The sequence below is a fragment of the Leptonychotes weddellii genome, chromosome 12 (genome assembly GCF_054177405.1).
Source record: "Leptonychotes weddellii isolate Sample4059 chromosome 12, ASM5417740v2, whole genome shotgun sequence".
Lineage (NCBI taxonomy): Eukaryota > Metazoa > Chordata > Mammalia > Carnivora > Phocidae > Leptonychotes > Leptonychotes weddellii.
In genome coordinates, this window is record NC_138380.1 from 40,732,799 (window position 1) to 40,750,274 (window position 17,476).

The 17,476-nt window shown below is 38.8% G+C and overlaps 1 protein-coding gene across 2 annotated transcripts; it reads left to right on the forward strand.

Moving 5' to 3' along the window:
* The first annotated feature begins 13,571 nt into the window (after window positions 1-13,571).
* Window positions 13,572-16,609, forward strand: NEUROD6 (neuronal differentiation 6). Of its 2 annotated transcripts, none has more exons than XM_006742606.3 (2): window positions 13,572-14,071; window positions 15,538-16,609. In XM_006742606.3, exons 1-2 carry the CDS (start codon window positions 14,054-14,056, stop codon window positions 16,429-16,431), a joined length of 912 nt encoding a protein of 303 aa, XP_006742669.1. In that variant the 5' UTR covers window positions 13,572-14,053; the 3' UTR covers window positions 16,432-16,609. The 2 variants fall into 2 exon arrangements, with proteins under 2 accessions (XP_006742669.1, XP_006742668.1); XM_006742605.3 differs by having other exon boundaries at window positions 13,580-14,071; window positions 15,397-16,609.
* Window positions 16,610-17,476: the final 867 nt, after the last annotated feature.

A 17,476-nucleotide genomic window follows, 5' to 3' on the forward strand; every position in this document is an offset into this window, starting at 1 on the left:
TAATTCCATCAAAAGCCTGGGGCTGATTTTCATTGGGATCACATGGGTCATATGCTGGTCTGCTAGCAATCACTCCATGTTAGGGGATAGAATTTGCTGATCGGCCAGGCCTGGGCCCTGGGTGTAGCCTATCCTTGGGGGTGCAGCTAGCCCCATGGGAGGCATGGGGACAGACAGTAGACGAGGCTTCATCAGCCAAAGAAAAGAGGAGCATTTTTGCCAAAATATGAAGAAATGACTCTTGGCACTCAGAAACAGATTCCACTCAAAATAATAAACCAATAATTAAGTATTCTAGAAACTTAAAAAAATAACTAAAGCTGTGATTGGTTAAATAAGAACAGCTTCTTTTGCATCATTCAGAAGTTATGCTTAACCAGGTAATTGTCTTAATATAGAGAAAGAAAAAAACATATAGCAGATAAATTAGCAGATAAAATATATTTGGCCACAACATTTTTTTGAAGAAATTTGCCTTCTTTGGGACAATCATTTATATGAGATAAGTATAATTCTAATGACAGAACAATAGATTAATCTTACATTTTTCATTTCCACTTAATGGTCTTCTTAAAAAATGATTCTAGATTTTGCACCAGCTATTTCCACAAAATCGTATTTATTCATCGGGGTATGTGGATATGCCTATGTATATATGTGTGTATTTCTGTGTGTGAGTTGTAAAACAAAAATAAATGAACAAAATGCTCCCCTTTTTAAAACATATTTTTAATATGTAAATAATGACAAAGCATTCTTTTTTCCCATCATCTTTTGCTAGACCAAAAATAGGTGAGGCCCCTGCATAAAATTTGGGGGGCACCTGTTATGAACTGAATGTGTGCCCCCCAAATTCGTATGCTGAAGCCCTAACTCCCTGTGTGATGGTATTTGCAGATGGGACTCTTTGGGAAGTAATTAGGATTAGATTAGGTCACAAAGATGTGGTCTTCATGCTGAGATTAGTGGCCTTTTAAGAAGAGAAAAAGACGTCCCCCTCACTTCCTCTCTCTCTCTCTCTCTCTCTCCCCTCCCGACCTCCCCACCCCCACCTCCCATATGTGTACAGATGAAAGACCATGTGAGGACACAGCAAGAAGGTGGCTGTCTGCAAGTCAGTAAGAGTGCCTCCCTCATCAGAAACCGAATTTGCCGGCATATTGATCTTGGACTTCCAGCCTCCAGAACTGTGAGAAGTAAACTTTTGTTGTGTAAGCACAACAGCACAACCAGTTTAGGATATTTTGTTCCAGCAGTCTGAGAAAACTAAGACAGCACCAAAATCAAGATAAATAATATCCATAATACAATGTTTTTAAAATTCAAGATTAATGCAAAAATCCACAATCAACAAATACCAAAATTTTATGTCCTCTTTGGCCAAATCTAGTGACCTTGCTTCTGCTTTTGACCTTTGGGTACCTGCAGATAGTCCTGATTATTAGCCTTTGGAAACTCCTGGGGTTTTCTGGGTAAGGACTCTCGGTATTTGGCACTGAGGATGGTGAGTCAGCAGGGCTGAATTCATGGGTGTGCCCCCTGTGTGTCCGGTGCTTGGTTTAATGACCTGCTGACGCCATCTTGAAATTTTTAATCATTTCTGAATAAGGGGCCCACATCTTCATTTTGTTCTGGGTTCCACAAACAATGTAGCTGGCCCTGTATACCTCCTTCAGGTGTCCTTCTTTCAACAATAATGTAAAATCCACAATTCCACAGACCCCATATTGTAAACTCCATCTCCAACTGAACATAACCCAGTCAAAAAAGGGAGCCGGTAAAACACTTGAGATAAAAGAGAAAGGTAGATATCCCCCTGCTGTGTATTCCCCACCACAGAAGCCAAAACAAAAGAGAAGAGGAAAGTAAAGTAAACCAGTGAGGCAGATTCAAAATATCCATCACACTCATCATAAATAAAGACACATTAGCCCTTGTGGGGTAGTAGGTGCGTCCCATCAGAAATTTCAATCCTGCGAGGAACTCCAGAAGAGAAGGAAACCACTCAGTGCAATGATAACTTTGGGACATGTGCCTACCATATCCTGCTCTTGGAGAGTCGTTCTGTACATCGGTATACAGAAGAACCCAAGAGAACGTGCTTTAAAGAAAACAAACATTGGGGCACCTGGTGGCTCAGTCGTTAAGCGTCTGCCTTCGGCTCAGGTCATGATCCTGGGGTCCTGGGATTGAGCCCCGCATCGGGCTCCCTGCTCAGCGGGGAGCCTGCTTCTCCCTCTCCCACTCCCCCTGCTTGTGTTGTCTCTCGCGCTGTGTCTCTGGCAAATAAATAAATAAAATCTTTAAAAAAAAAAAAAAGAAAACAAACATTGATCATGCAACTCTTTTTCTCTCTTTTTTTGAGTGATTCCTATTAATAGTCTACAGAGCATTCTTTGGGCAACACTTTATTAGTGCATGGCATATTAATCAGAAAGTGTATTTTGGGAGGGAAAAACAACTTGAGTTCCAGGAATAGAGGAAGCATATAGAATTGCCAGGTAAAATACAGGATGCCCAGTTAAATTTGAATTTCAGATAGACAATGAATACTTTTTTAGTGTAAGTTTGTCCCACAACTAAATATATCTAAAATACAAATTCAGCTGAGTGTCCTGAATTTTGATTCGCTAAATCTGGCAACTTCAGTAGCATACCTATTCTGCCATATCCCCACACCAGGTGTATTTCATATGCACAGTGGGTGGCTTATGAAAATTGGAAGGTGGAGGAAGTGGAAGAGGCAGACACTTGCACAGATTCTTCTTCAGGTCCTTGTGGGTTAGTGGGTAACTCCCAAAGCATAGTGATTCTCAACCCTGTGGAGATTTAAAACATGCTCTTGGCCAAGCCCTATCTCCACAGACGAGTGGACTTCTCCATCAGGCATAGTACCCAAGAAAAGAATGAATATAATCAACCTTGTATTATAGTTTCTTTATACCAACACAGTCATCAAATATTTTTATTATTTTTATGGAGGACAGTGCCTCTGAAAGCCAAGTATCGAGCCCAGAAAAGTGATCATTTCACACTGCCCAGAGATTCTGAATTAAGGGCCACACCCCCACTTATATGATTGCCTCTTTCCATTTAGTTATAACTAGAATTTCCATGGAAAACAAAAGTAAGTTTTCTCCTGAGGAATAGTTAAAAACCAAGTGCTCAAAAGGCCTGAAGAGTTATATTTTAGAATTTCCTTTCAATCTGTCTTTTCTTGCCATAGAAAAATTACAATTCTCCAGGTAGGAAGGTCAATTTCACCCCAATTTCCAATGGGCTATTATATTGTTATTGCTGTCACCACTAAAAATGTCTAGGGTCATTTCAGACCAAGAAAAGACAGACTTCTATGGAGCCAGATGAAATGACTCTTGCCTACACTTCAGCAATGTCTCAACGTGAATCTAAATGTCCCTAAAGACCAGGAGCCCCTCTGGGGCAAACACCAGGTTTTAGTCATTTACCATGCTAAGCACTCAGAACTGCAGCCGTGGAAGTATGTGCCATCATTAAGTGTCCTCTCTGGCCTTTAATTCATTTATTTCTATTTCACTTCCAGTGCTGAGTCTTGCTCAGCCCCCTCCCAACATGGACTGTTTGTAAGAGAGATGCTAATCTGGAAAGGCTTCTGCTTTGGAAAACAGAGAATCATTATTAATATCATGGATTTCCCATTCCTTACCGGTCCACCAAATGTATGTGCTGCCTCAGTCGCCAAGTAACCAGCAGGGCCAGATGGAGCATGACGGAGGATGGTTTCTTCCATTTTTTTAATGTCAACTATCTCCAAAAAAAAAAAAAAAAAGGTAGGGGTGGAAAAAGTAGAGCTAGCGTCCTGCAGGTTAGCATCACCCCTGGCCAAGTAAGCCAAACTTATATTCTGTGAATGGTAGAAGGCCCAGCGGGGGGATGCTTCATCTTCAGATCAAAAGGATGATGATAGATTTCCCCCAGAAAATGACACTGGGCAATCAACGAATTCAAAGCCATGTGCCACAATCTTAGACTGGATCTTGTACCAATATTGGTGGCCAAAATGAACTACAAACTGCTTAGTGGGAAAAGTTACTGTAGCTTTTAAAAGAAATAATTAGCACTGGAGCAGCCTTTTTGGATAAGGTGCCAGGAAGGAGATAGCTGGGTTCAATCTTCACATACAGACCGTATAAAATTACGGATCATTATTACCACGACATCAACTCTTGCTTTCTGAAGGATTTTTGCTGCTTAAAGAATTATATAATCTAGCATCTAACTTACAGTATGTGGGGCATGAAGCTCTTTGTCACTGACTTATTACTTCATTGCTTAGCCATGGTGTTAATGAAGCAAAGATCACAGCTTTGATTGACAGATGGGTCTCATTGCTTTAAGGTGTTCTGCAGCCAAATGTGCTGTGCTGCCATCGATCGCTTCAGTTCTACTATCAGTATTTATCGAGTCCCTACTATGTACAGATCAGTGCGTTGTGTGACACAGGGACTGCAAGACAAATGAGACAGAAATCCGAGATAGTTTTTGTCCTCACCATCTAGTGGGGGGGACAGATGCATTCACAAAAAGACACACTACAAAGCAAATTATGCTAAGCACAATCATAGAAGCACAAAGTGTAGTGGGAAATCAGAGGAGAAAGATTAATTCCAACCCATGGGGATGTGAATGGATCGCCACGAATTTATCACTACCCCAGGAACAACAACTTACCACATATGTTATAATAACAGTGGGCTAGGATTACTATTTTAAAACACAAATGAAAAATATATTGTAATGAGATGAGATTTGCCAGCCAAACAGAGCAAACCAACCAGAAGTCTAAAATACAAAAAGGCAAATAATGATTTGGGCTTTTGCATTTTATGCAGGATTAGTTAGCTGCTTATTTTATTGCTATAGGTGTGGACCATGATTTTTTATTTTTTAATGTGATCTGGAGGTTATAAGACCTACCTGCATATGGCAGATCCCATGGCAAATATATGCATCCCCTGGGGAGTGATTGGATCATGCCTGTGTGCTTTTGAATCTGTGGCATTAGCAAGGTTAGCCTTTTGACCTAATGCTTCAGTTTCCAAAGTCATCTCTGGGCTTATATCAGCAAGCATGTGAACATTAGGACTAAAAAAAAAAAAAAAAAAAAATGCTTTCTGTCTATCTTTTGGGTGTGCAGTGTATTCTTCCATCAAAGCCACTAAGAGATTCAAAAGTAGGTAGAGACAAAGAGCAAAGCTTTCAGCGTTTCTATGGGAAAGAAATGGGAGTATACACAGCCAAGAAGTTCAAATCTCTGAAAGATCTGTTGCCCGGTTCAGTCTTCATTCAGAAGTTATTTGTCCTTAAGGTGTTGCTATCTTTCCTGGCCCAAGGTGCTGAAATTGAAAGCAGAAATTTGTAATATTTTCAGAACAACTGGTTTCACTAACATCATAATATGAGCTCCCCAGCTACACACTGAATGCTTTGGTGGCCAGAGGTCATTGCCAGAGACAGGAGCCCTTCCTTCACAAACAGTTGAGAAATTATTTCACATAAATGCTTTATACTCAATACTCTCCACCCCTATTTTTATTTTAAAATAATCTATCAAATAATAATGCAGTGCTTACCATGTACCAGGGACTGTTCTAGCTATTCACATCTAACAACCTATAAGGTAAGAATATAATTATCCCCATTTGTCAGATGGAAACGTTGAAGAATAGGACCTTGCTCAGAGTCAACAGGCTAGAAGGTGGCAGAACCAGGGGGTCTGGCTCCAGACACTATGCTTAAATCACTACACCAGTCTGCTCATGTATAAAATCCTCATATGTAGCTGTTGTAAGAATTTTATAACATATGCAGAAAAGCCAGCACAAAGAAAGTATTCAAAAATATTAGGCAATATTCCATTGATCAACTATTAGCCTCTGTAATTTAGCTATTGTGTTTTAAAACTTAAAATGCAGTATGCTTTAAGTGCAAGTATTCTGAAACATATTCTTGGCAAAACTACTGCATAGTCTTAAATTGGCGCTATGTTCCTAAAGGATGCCAGATAAACAAAGAAGGGAGGCATTTGTTTGATACTCTGCACTGTAGTCTGTCCTTCATGCTTCTCAAAGCTCTAAGTTGGTTACTTTTCTTTCCTCAATGGGACTCTAGATTCCTTGAAGAAAAGGATTACCTCTTCTACTCTTCTCTTCCACAATCATAGTGGCTTGATGCAAAGGAATCCTTCAGTAATTATTTGTAGATTGGTAATCAATACCCTCCTCAATTAGAATACAGGAGTCCATAAAATCGGGATAATGTTATTGATCTTATGTAATGATTTTAGAATGTGGGTGGTTGTCATGTGGGTAATTACTAAAAATTAACTTTCTGTAAATGTCCTATTTTAAACTTCTCTTAAAATCATACATGCAGAACACACATATGCATTTCTGTTGGATATATACCTAGGAATGGAATACACCTAACATATATATGTTCACTAAAAAAATATGTACTAGAATAGCATGACTTATAATATCCCCAAATAGAAACTATCCAAACACCTGTCAACAATAGAATGGAGAAACCAATTGTATAGCAATGAGAGTGAACAATCTACAATTTCGTACAACAGCATGGGTAAAGTGCACAAACAAAATGTTGAGATAAAGAAGTCAGATCCAAAATCTATTTAATATACAAAATGATTCTACTTATTTAATATGCAAAATGAACAAAACCAATTAATGCTATTGGAAATCAGGATAGTGGTTGCTCTTGGGGAGATGTAGTTGGTAACCTTGAAGGAGCAGGAAGGAAATGGTTCTTGATGGGGATCTTACTAAACAGATGTGATCAGTTTATCAGAATTAATCGAGCCATATGCTTATTGTCCACATGTATTTTAGTCTCTACTATACTTCAAATAAAAGTAAAAAAAAAAAAATCCTCCACATACGTGCAAGCTCTACTCAAATTTTTCTTCATTCCCTGCCAACAACCTCTCTTATCACGGTGAGCTCACAGTGTTTTTAATTAGACTATTGTGGACATATTTTATGTGCTAATTCAACTTGAACTTCCTTGACAGGTGGGGCTTTTGGTTATTTACCTTTACTTCCCCTTACAATGTCTACAGTGGTAACATATAAGAAGTGTTTTGATGAGGGCGCCTGGGTGGCTCAGTCGTTAAGCGTCTGCCTTCAGCTCAGGTCATGATCCCAGGGTCCTGGGATCGAGTCCCACATCGGGCTCCCTGCTCTGCGGGAAGCCTGCTTCTCCCTCTCCCACTCCCCCTGCTTGTGTTCCTGCTCTTGCTATGTCTCTCTCTGTCAATAAATAAATAAATAAAATCTTTAAAAAAAAAAAAAAGAAGTGTTTTGATGAGTGAATGAAAAAGAAGGAAAAACAACTCCTTGTCCTGAAGGAACAGACATGAATGGATGAATAAATGAATGAATGAATGATACATAGCTATTAAACAGCAGGATCAGGATTTAAATGAAGGACTCAACCCTCGTAGAAGCTCACTGTCATGACAACTGAAATCATTGTCAGATGAATACATTATACATGGCATTCTACTGAACTACCTGTAAACATTGATCTAAAATACAAATGGATAGTAAAAAGCTTAAGTCACCAAATATATTAATGGGATGAGTCTTCATTTTGTGGATAGATTCATGGTTAAGTTTTTCTACTCCATCTAATATTTAGTATTTATTCAGAATTTCTATGTACATGAAATAGTTCTAGGCAGTTTGCTGACATTTGATTATTTAATTCCTAAGGTAAACAAGTGTAGTTGTTAAAAAACTAGAATTTTGATTCAGACAGACCTAGATCCAAATCATGATCCCCTCACTTAAAAACGGAACGGTCCTGGGTACATTACCAAAGCTCTCTGAGCTGCAGCTTCAGAGCACCAACGGTGGAGATGGTCACGTCTACCTGACTGCAAGGTTCCCACGAGGCCATGTATGTGAAGTGCTTCCCCTGATGCTTGGCAGATTGCATACGGAGGAGCACTGTTCATCATCACCATGACCAGAGGTTAAGTCACTTCCCTGCATCCCATCCACACCCATCCATCAGTAAGTTCTGGTGACTCTCTCTCCAAAATATGTTTCTAGGTTTCCTCCCTTCATTTCCATCACCCCACTCTAAGCTGGGCTGCAGTCAGCCCCTAGTGATCTGTCCACTCATACGGGCTTTGTAAATTCTCTTCCTGCTTCTTCTTTTTCTCTCTCCAACTCTTCTCAGCCAGAGTGATCTTTTCAAATCTTTAATTGCCTGAAGTACTCCCATGACTTCCTTTGAAATAAATTCTGAATACATTCCATGACCTACACAGTCTCATAGGATCTGATCCCTACTGTCACTGTCGTTTCCCCCAGAACATTCAACACGGCACACACACTCGTGCCTCTGCTTGCTGCTCAGTCTTCATGACTCAGGTTGAAGGATGACTCAGAAAGGGCTTCCCAGACACTTGAATCAAGTAGGGCTTCCCATGATTCTCTGTAGCCACCAATACGTAAATTTCACATTTCTGTGATTACCTATTTATTGCCTGTCTCCCCCCTCTAGACTCTAAACTCCCCAAGGGCTTGTCATAACTGTTCTACATGCCATCGAATGGTCATCACTAACCGGGGTCCGGAACAAACCTCTTCATTCAGTAAGTATGTACTTATGCCTCTCGTATGCAAGCACAAGAACTGTAGATTAATACACACATTAAATAAGGAATGTACTGTGTTGGCAAGTGATGAGTGCTACGGAGAAAAGCAAAACTGGAAGACAGATAGGAGGGACAGATGGGGGTAGGGGTACAATATAAAGTAGGATGGTCAAAGGGGACCTCCTTGACCAGGACATTTGAGCAGAGACTTGAGGGATGTGCCATGGGGATACACAGGAGAAGGAGTCCAGTTAGAAGTAAGTGCAAGGACACTGAGGCGGACGTGCCTGGGAGTAGAAGGAACAGCCAGGGCCAGTGGGCTGGAGCTGAGTGAGTGGAGGGGAGAGCAGTAGAAGATGGGAACAGAAAGACCAGAAGAAGCCTCTGGGCCTCTGTGAGGACTTGGCTTTGACTCTGAGGGAGGGGAAGACACTGCAGGGTTCTGAGCATAGAGGAACGCAGTCTGATTCATGTTTTAACCAGATATCTCTGGCTGCTGAGTTGAGGACTCTGTACCGAATATAAGGGGCAAAGAGTGAGAACCCAGAAGCCATTTGGGCCAGGTGAGAGACGATGGGGGTTTGGATGAGGGAAGGAGTGCTGGAATTATCGAGAAGTGGTCAGATTCTAGATGTAATTCTAAGGTAGTACTGAGAGGATTTGCTGACATACTGGTTCTAGGGTATAAGAGAAAGAAAGGAGTCAAGCATGACTCCAAAATTGATATTCAATAAACCTTTGTTGAATGGATGAATGGGTGAATAAATGAGTGAATGAATGACATACAGCCATTAAACAGCAGGATCAGGATTTCAAGCGAGTTTAATAAGACATCAAAATAGTCATTGTGATTCTTAACTTTTTAGAATCTGACAGAGTCTTTCTTTAGAAAAATGCACATATTTACATACATGCCAAATTTGCACATAATCTTAGGAAGCTCCAGAACCTCTTGAAATCCGTCCAGAAATCCCCTGTTAAGAGAGCCTGCATATCACCATACAAGCATGTAACCTAAAACTTGATTTTCAAAATGCAGTTTGCATGAAACCATTGCAAAAAATCTCTTGCCTGAAGTTCCAACTCCAGTCTTAAAATGGATTAATGTAACAGAAAAGAGACAAATTGTATTTCCGTTTTCTATGCTTAAAAGTAACCATCTCAACACATATTATTGGAATATAACACTAATTTCTAAGTCAGTGTCATAAAAAGTCATAATCAGGGCCAATAAATCATTCTTAATACTTGTAAAAGACTAAAGGAAACTATACATTTTCTTACAGTAACATCACAAAACTTAATAAAGCACCATTTCTTTACGAAGGTCTGGAACTATAATAACTCAGTCCAAAAACACTGGTCTTCTCATACTGGTAGAAGTTTTAACTGGCAGATTTAGAGGACCTTATTCAATAACAAATTCGAAAATGAATTTAATACATGCAGTTGGGGGACTCAAATAAAAAGTATGCTCCATGGAGGAAAAATAATAAAATGTATTTCTGGAAAGAACAGCAGTGCCGTTCTGTGCAAAGGCTAAAATAAAAGATCGGATGTTGCTGTATTTTGTGAATTGCATAAACAACCATATAGTTACTGCAAAATAACAGTACAATTCAGTTTACGCTTCACCCTGAAGTAAATCTATAAAAGCAATTCAAACGTTGCCCTCAAATTTCCTATCTGTTTGATCTAAGTAATCTTTCAGGTGTGTACATATATATGCATATATTATGTATACACACACACACATATATATTATAAAACATTTAGACACCTATGTTCAAATCATACTTTTAAGCCCTCTAAGTCTTCAAGGGGAATAAGGTGGTTTTGTGTTTTGCCTTATATTTTCAATACTTTTATTTAAATCCCAAGAGTTGTTTTCCACAGTGGGATGCTCTGCTACAGTCATAAAACTCTTTCAAGCCACGGGGGATGACAGAGTTAAAACTCTAAAAGATTAACACTGGGCTCGCTCACTGGCTTACACTCTGCCCTGAAGCATTTGTCTAAGAGCTTAAAAAAAAAAAAAAAAAAAAGGCAACAGAGAAAATTGTTCAAAATCTATCTCAGGAAGCACCCTACTTCTAGGGGAAAAAACTCGGGTCCTGAGGTTTTGCTGCCTGATCCTGCCTGGGTCACATTCTGTTGCCTTCTTCCCTAGGAGAGTTGTGAAAAATGCCTGTCATGTTCCAGACTGATCTCTGAGGTTATGAGAGGAGTGTGAAAGGGAAGTCAATAGAATTCTCCTTTGCTCTGACACAGGAAACAGTTGGATGACCTAAAAATAACACCCCTTCAGCCTTGATTTAGACATTTGGCTTCTACTGCCTTACAATGAATCAAATTATACCTACATTTTCTGTGGGTCACTTTTATAAATGAAGTATGAGAAATTACCCAGTGAAAGCAAGACAAAGGCAGAAAGACAGACACTGGGCCCCATTAAAAAAAATCTATAAAATGTTTTGACCCCAGAAGCAGAGATCGTATCAGTTAAATCAGTATCAAATTGAGTTAAGATGTAAACTTTGATGTGCAGTGATTGCTGTAAAATGAGAAAATATATTATAGAAATGGGGATAATACACTCCCCATCCTCAGAGTATTTGTCTATAATTCAGAACGTATTTCTGTTTGGAGTATTGGTGTTAACGTGCTTTCTTAGGAGAGAGTAGAACAGCCGTTATAGTGTATGTTATGAATGCATATTAACAGCAAAGGCATTTCCATATCTGGAACTATAGTAGAAAATGCATAACAAAATTTCTTTTGAAAGATTATTGTACAAACACACTGAATCCTTGCTAAATCTTGACATAACAACTTTTTGTCCCCCCCCCTTTTTTTTTCGGAAAGGAAATCTGGGACATTCAAACAATAGATTAATACTCAGCAAACCTCAACACAGATTCTATCCCCCCTTCACCCCACCTCACCACCACCACCAAAGGTTTCTATTTCATGTTCAAAGGCAGAAATAGAACAGTCCCAAATGTTTTCATCAAAAACACTGTTTCTCATTTGTCTGCACACTGCAAAGATAAAATATAAAGTCTATCCTTGTGATGAGCTACATTGGTGATAGTTTTCTACTAACATGTCACGTTACCATTCTTTAGATTTTGATTCTCATGTTTGTGATGTCCGTAATATAATGCAGCTTCTGGAGACTTTGCAAGTTTAGAATATGGTATAATATGTAAAATGAGTGACAGGCTTTGTGGTTCCTGACTCTTGATACTTATGCCCCTTTATATTTAAAAAATTAAACCATACGTGAGAACAAACGAAAGTCTGCATCTGCTCTTCCTATAGAAACTCTCTGGGTTGAAGTAAAAGGTGTGTGTGTAGTTTTTGAACCAAAGGCTATATGAAATAAACTCAATGCACCCAAGACCAGTAATAGCCCCTTAAACAACACATTTTGAAATGCCTCTGGTATGTCCGACTTTTTTGAAAGGTAACCTAGGCCAATCTACTTCACTTAAGTTAAGAATTTATAGCTTTATTTTTCTTTTAAATTTGCATTTTTAGCAGACCATTGAGGGAGAAAAATTATTCTCCTTTACCTAACATAATTCTCCTTTTTACCATCTTCCCCGTCTTTTCTAGAACTGTCCAGGCCAAGTTGAGTAACTTTGAGGGGGACAGAAATGAGTGGGATATGACAGGAGCAAAACTGAATTTAATTTGAGGCCCCCGATGCCAATTTGGAACCAAAGTGCATTAAAGCAGCAGAATTCTAAACCTTTCAAAACTGGATTTATAAGGGGAATGCTAACACAGATTCAACAGTTACAACTCTGCCAGGGATTACTTTAATACCAAAAGCATACTGTCTCACTTTATAGAAAGAGATTATTCAGTTGTCAAACAACAAAGGTTGTGCTTGTCCATTTTTAAACTTTTTTTTTTTAAGTGCACTTTTTACTTTACTGATGGGCAATTCTGAAATAAAACGTTCTTTTTTTTTTTTTTGCAAGGGAGGGGGTGACAGGGGAGCAGAGAAAAGGAGAGGAAGGTGGAGTTTGCCTCTGGTTTCACAGTTTATTTTATCAATAAGGCCTTGCCAGTTTCACTTAACTGTTTCTACCCCGCTTTCGTTAAGACACCAAAAGTGCTGGGAGGGGGAAAAAGATAAATATGAATAAATCTGACAAAGAAAAACAATTGGACAGTGATATAAGAATGAGGAGACTTTTTAAATTGATTGTTGGTCTCGAGGGGGGAAAATGTGAGGAGAAGATTTTTAAGAGAAAGGGAAAAAAAAATCTGAGGGCTTCAGAAAAGAGAGAAGCTAATCTTCGATTAAAATACTCAGCAGAATGCCAGGGAGAGCAAGACAAAAACCTAAGAGCTATTTTTTATGTTTATTGCCTATGAACCTAAATGGGAAAGAACAAGCAAGTTCATGCTGGAAAGAGATTGGGACAATGCAAGAGTGAAGTTGTGACTTTTGGTAGAGGACACAAGAATGCAGTTTGAAACCTTTCACGGGGAACTTGCAGACGTCTCTGCATTTGATATAGATAAAGAATCTCTCTGAAAAGTTGTTGAAAGGTACCAGTAAGTGTAGAAAGGGGAACGTCTGAGGATGTCTTTCAGACCCCAGATGGAGAGACTGTTCTTTTATTCCAAATTCCTAAGAAGCACAGAAGTCGTACATGTTAATAAGAGAACACACAGACACACACCCATAAGTTACATGCCATGAAACAAAACAAGGAAATAAGGAGACCTTTGTTGATCCCTGTTCACTTACACAAATCTTAGTTTGCTTAAGCATCTCAAGACCCTTTTCCTGATTTCAGCTCCTCCTCATGGCTTTCTCTCCCCGGGTACCCAGGTGCAGGAAAGGGATGGTGATCTTTACAAAACGTCAACATCAACAACAACAAAAATCTCTCGCTCACACAAAAGCCCACCTTGTAAATGAATGGAATATTAACGACTACCTAATAGTTGCACCGTTGGCAGGGCGAAACTGAACACTAACACAGCTATTTTCTCCAGACTGCCAGTGAAGCCGAAGCAGCTCGAGGAGAAACGCACCTACTGTATGTGAAATGCTGGTGCAGATTTTTTCCCTATCAGTCTAACCTTCTGTGTTGATGCATGAATGCTGGTACCCACTTACAGGGATGCCAGATGATCAGTGCAGAATGAAGGTCCCAAGAGAGAGGATCACATGGTTCTCTCTGCCCTGTGACGTCACTAGCAGATGGCATGGGTACCAGCTCTGGCAGTTGGCATCAATGTCACTTTTTAGAGATCAATGAGATAGTGCAGATATACACAGATCTAGAGACTCCAGGAGACGATGCGACACTCAGCCTGAAAAGATTTGGAAGATACAAAATGAAAACTGATTATTGAATGAAATTAAAACCTAAGGTAATATAAATAAAGATCTACTTCAATTGATGCTGGCTTTGCATGCAAGTATTTAAAGATACAGTGTCACTGTCTTATAGTATTTATATGCTCTTTGCCATCTATAACTTCTTATCATATTTCATTCTTATGATGTAATTGTCACATACTTTCACTGCTATTATGTAACACTGCAAGTATGTGGACATTACTAAGAGTTTGTGTGTGTGTGTGTATGTGTATGTGTGTGTGCTGAGGGGGCTGGAGATTGTTAAATTGAAAAGTCTCTGTTTTAACGTGCCTATTTGTTTGAAGACTTTAGATGAAAATACTTGCTGCTTCCCCAAACGAAAGCCAAAATTGCATTTGAAACACAAATTATTTTCCCCTTTCATTCGGGATTCTGAACACACGTGCACAATTGCAGTCAGAATCCTTGGACCGTTCCTGTCAGATATTAGCTAGAGGGAGACTTCTGTAGCTCATAGAACAAAAACACTATGAGAGTGGTTTTTTGTCCAGGATGATTTGAACAGAAGCAAACAGACGATTACATTTGGAAAAAATTGTAAATGTAAAAGCAGTCTTAACATTTTCTTTGATTACAAAAATGCCAGTGATTTTTATTTTTTTTTAATTTATTTATGGAGTTTATTCCAAATTAGCCCAATCCCCCTCCCCTTTTTTGCGAAGGCTGGGAAAATAGTGCTCTTTTATGTATTTCTTCACTGATCAGAAAGAAATCAGTTTAAAAAATTGGCTCTGATTTATCTTTTCTTTAAATTTCTAAATGTCAACAGCCACTTATCTAAATTTGCAGTTACATAATACAGCAGATAAAGTTAAGGCTTATTTCTTTTTCTAAAACAAAACAAAACAAAACACCTCACAAATTTGTCAGTTAATGGAGAGATAACACTTTTTTTATTTTAAAAACTGGTGTCTCTTCTCATTTGGTACTCAGGGGAATTGGAATTAATGAAATTCTGCATTGCTATATCATGTTTTGCATTTGCTTGAATTCCACAGTCCTTTTTGTGCATTAAAACCAGTTTAAAATCAAAGGGAAGTGGAAATGGTGGTAGCATTATAATAAATGCTTCTTGTTTTATTTTCTTTTGATAATTTGCCTGTATAAATCGATCCTATTGCATGTGCCAATGTTTTTTTTTTTATAATTACTAGCCTGCACAAACTCAAAGATTCTATTTAATGTAAAAAATTGGTCCCAGAATCAGGTTTTTTCACATGTTTTTGTATTCTTATGATTAAGTCATTAAATATGTTTTAAGTGTATAAACTTTAAAAATGAAAACACTTTAAATATTGTGCTGGCATTTTTTCAGGTAATTTAAGATTAGAGAACCATGTTAACACTACCGTTTGATGAGTCTGTTGTAATGCCAGAATCCCAGATGTGCAGAAAGTTTTCTAGAGAATGTGAGGACCAGAAGCAAATTAAGAAACCAGAAAGCTTTTCCAAACAGATTGTCCTTCGAGGAAAGAGCATCAAAAGGGCCCCAGGAGAAGAAACCGAGAAGGAAGAAGAGGAGGAAGACAGGGAGGAGGAAGATGAAAATGGCTTGCCCAGAAGGAGGGGTCTTAGGAAAAAAAAGACGACCAAACTCCGACTGGAGAGGGTCAAGTTCAGGAGACAGGAAGCTAACGCACGCGAGAGAAACAGGATGCACGGCCTCAACGACGCTCTGGACAATTTAAGAAAAGTGGTCCCCTGCTATTCCAAAACCCAAAAACTGTCCAAAATAGAAACTTTACGACTGGCCAAAAACTACATCTGGGCACTTTCTGAAATTCTGAGAATCGGCAAGAGACCTGATCTGCTCACGTTCGTCCAAAACTTATGCAAAGGTCTTTCCCAGCCAACTACAAACTTGGTGGCAGGCTGCTTGCAGCTCAATGCCAGGAGTTTCCTGATGGGTCAGGGTGGGGAGGCTGCGCACCACACAAGGTCACCCTACTCTACTTTCTACCCGCCCTACCACAGCCCTGAGCTCACCACTCCCCCAGGGCATGGAACTCTTGATAATTCCAAGTCCATGAAACCCTACAATTATTGCAGTGCGTATGAATCCTTCTATGAAAGCACTTCCCCTGAGTGTGCCAGCCCTCAGTTTGAAGGTCCCTTAAGTCCTCCCCCAATTAACTATAATGGGATATTTTCCCTGAAGCAAGAAGAAACCTTGGACTATGGCAAAAATTACAATTACGGCATGCATTACTGTGCAGTGCCACCCAGGGGTCCCCTTGGGCAGGGTGCCATGTTCAGGTTGCCCACCGACAGCCACTTCCCTTACGACTTACATCTGCGCAGTCAATCTCTCACCATGCAAGATGAATTAAATGCAGTTTTTCATAATTAATGAGGAAAATGAAAATAAACAGTGGTCATTCACCTCCCCCGTCTAATTAAGACAAAGCAGATGCTTGTGGGCTGAGTAACTGGCACAACTCTATCTGAGGTGTTTACTAGTTCCTGAAGTGTGTTTCAACTATTGTGAGAATTTTCTATGTAATAATAAACCTCTTTTCGTATAAGGACTTCTTTTCCTTTCCTTTTGTCTGTAAAGCACTGTGAATCTGTTTCTACTGGAAGGATTTTTTTTTCCCCTTGTTTTATTTTCTTTTAAATTCACTTTGAATTAAATTTGTTTGAACAAGGTGTCTAAGAATATACTGTTGAATAAAGACATGCACACAGCATAACTCAATGTCTATTTCAGTTGTACAGTAATTATAAAAAATGCATGTTATTAAAATCAGATGAATAAAATGATGTGTTTATAATTACTAGCAATTATATATTATTATGTATCTCTGAAAATTGAAAATTGAAAATATTGAGAATAACACGAAGGTGACATTGATATTAGAAGATGCATTTGAGGATGTGCAACAATATAAAAAGCTATGCAATTTTCTTTTTATTAAGGATGAATCTAAATGCATTCAATTGGTAACTATTCCTCTTCAAGTATTGCAGATGGGGCAACATGATATTTGGGTGGACGGTGTCATGATTTTGGAACAATTATTTCAATCGTAAAGAAAAATTTTTCGGCACTTGTTTTGTATTGTTCAGAAATTATCTGTACAGGTTTGTTATCACAATGTATAATTGTGTTTTTCCACCCCACATTTTTAAAGCAATTAAACATAGATATTTACACTCCTAAAGGACATCTATTAGCTGTGATATTTTTGCACGATATTTATTATTTCCTGGTACACAGCTGCTTTCTGTCTCTAACACTCCCTTCTCCCCATTTCAGAAATATTTCTGGATCTCAAAACCGTACGAGATAAAATAATTTTTTTAAACAAAATGGCCAAAGCGCTTACAAGAATTTTTTTTTTAAGTATCTCAAATGAAAGAAGAGGGGCCCAGGAGAGTTAAACATCCTGGGG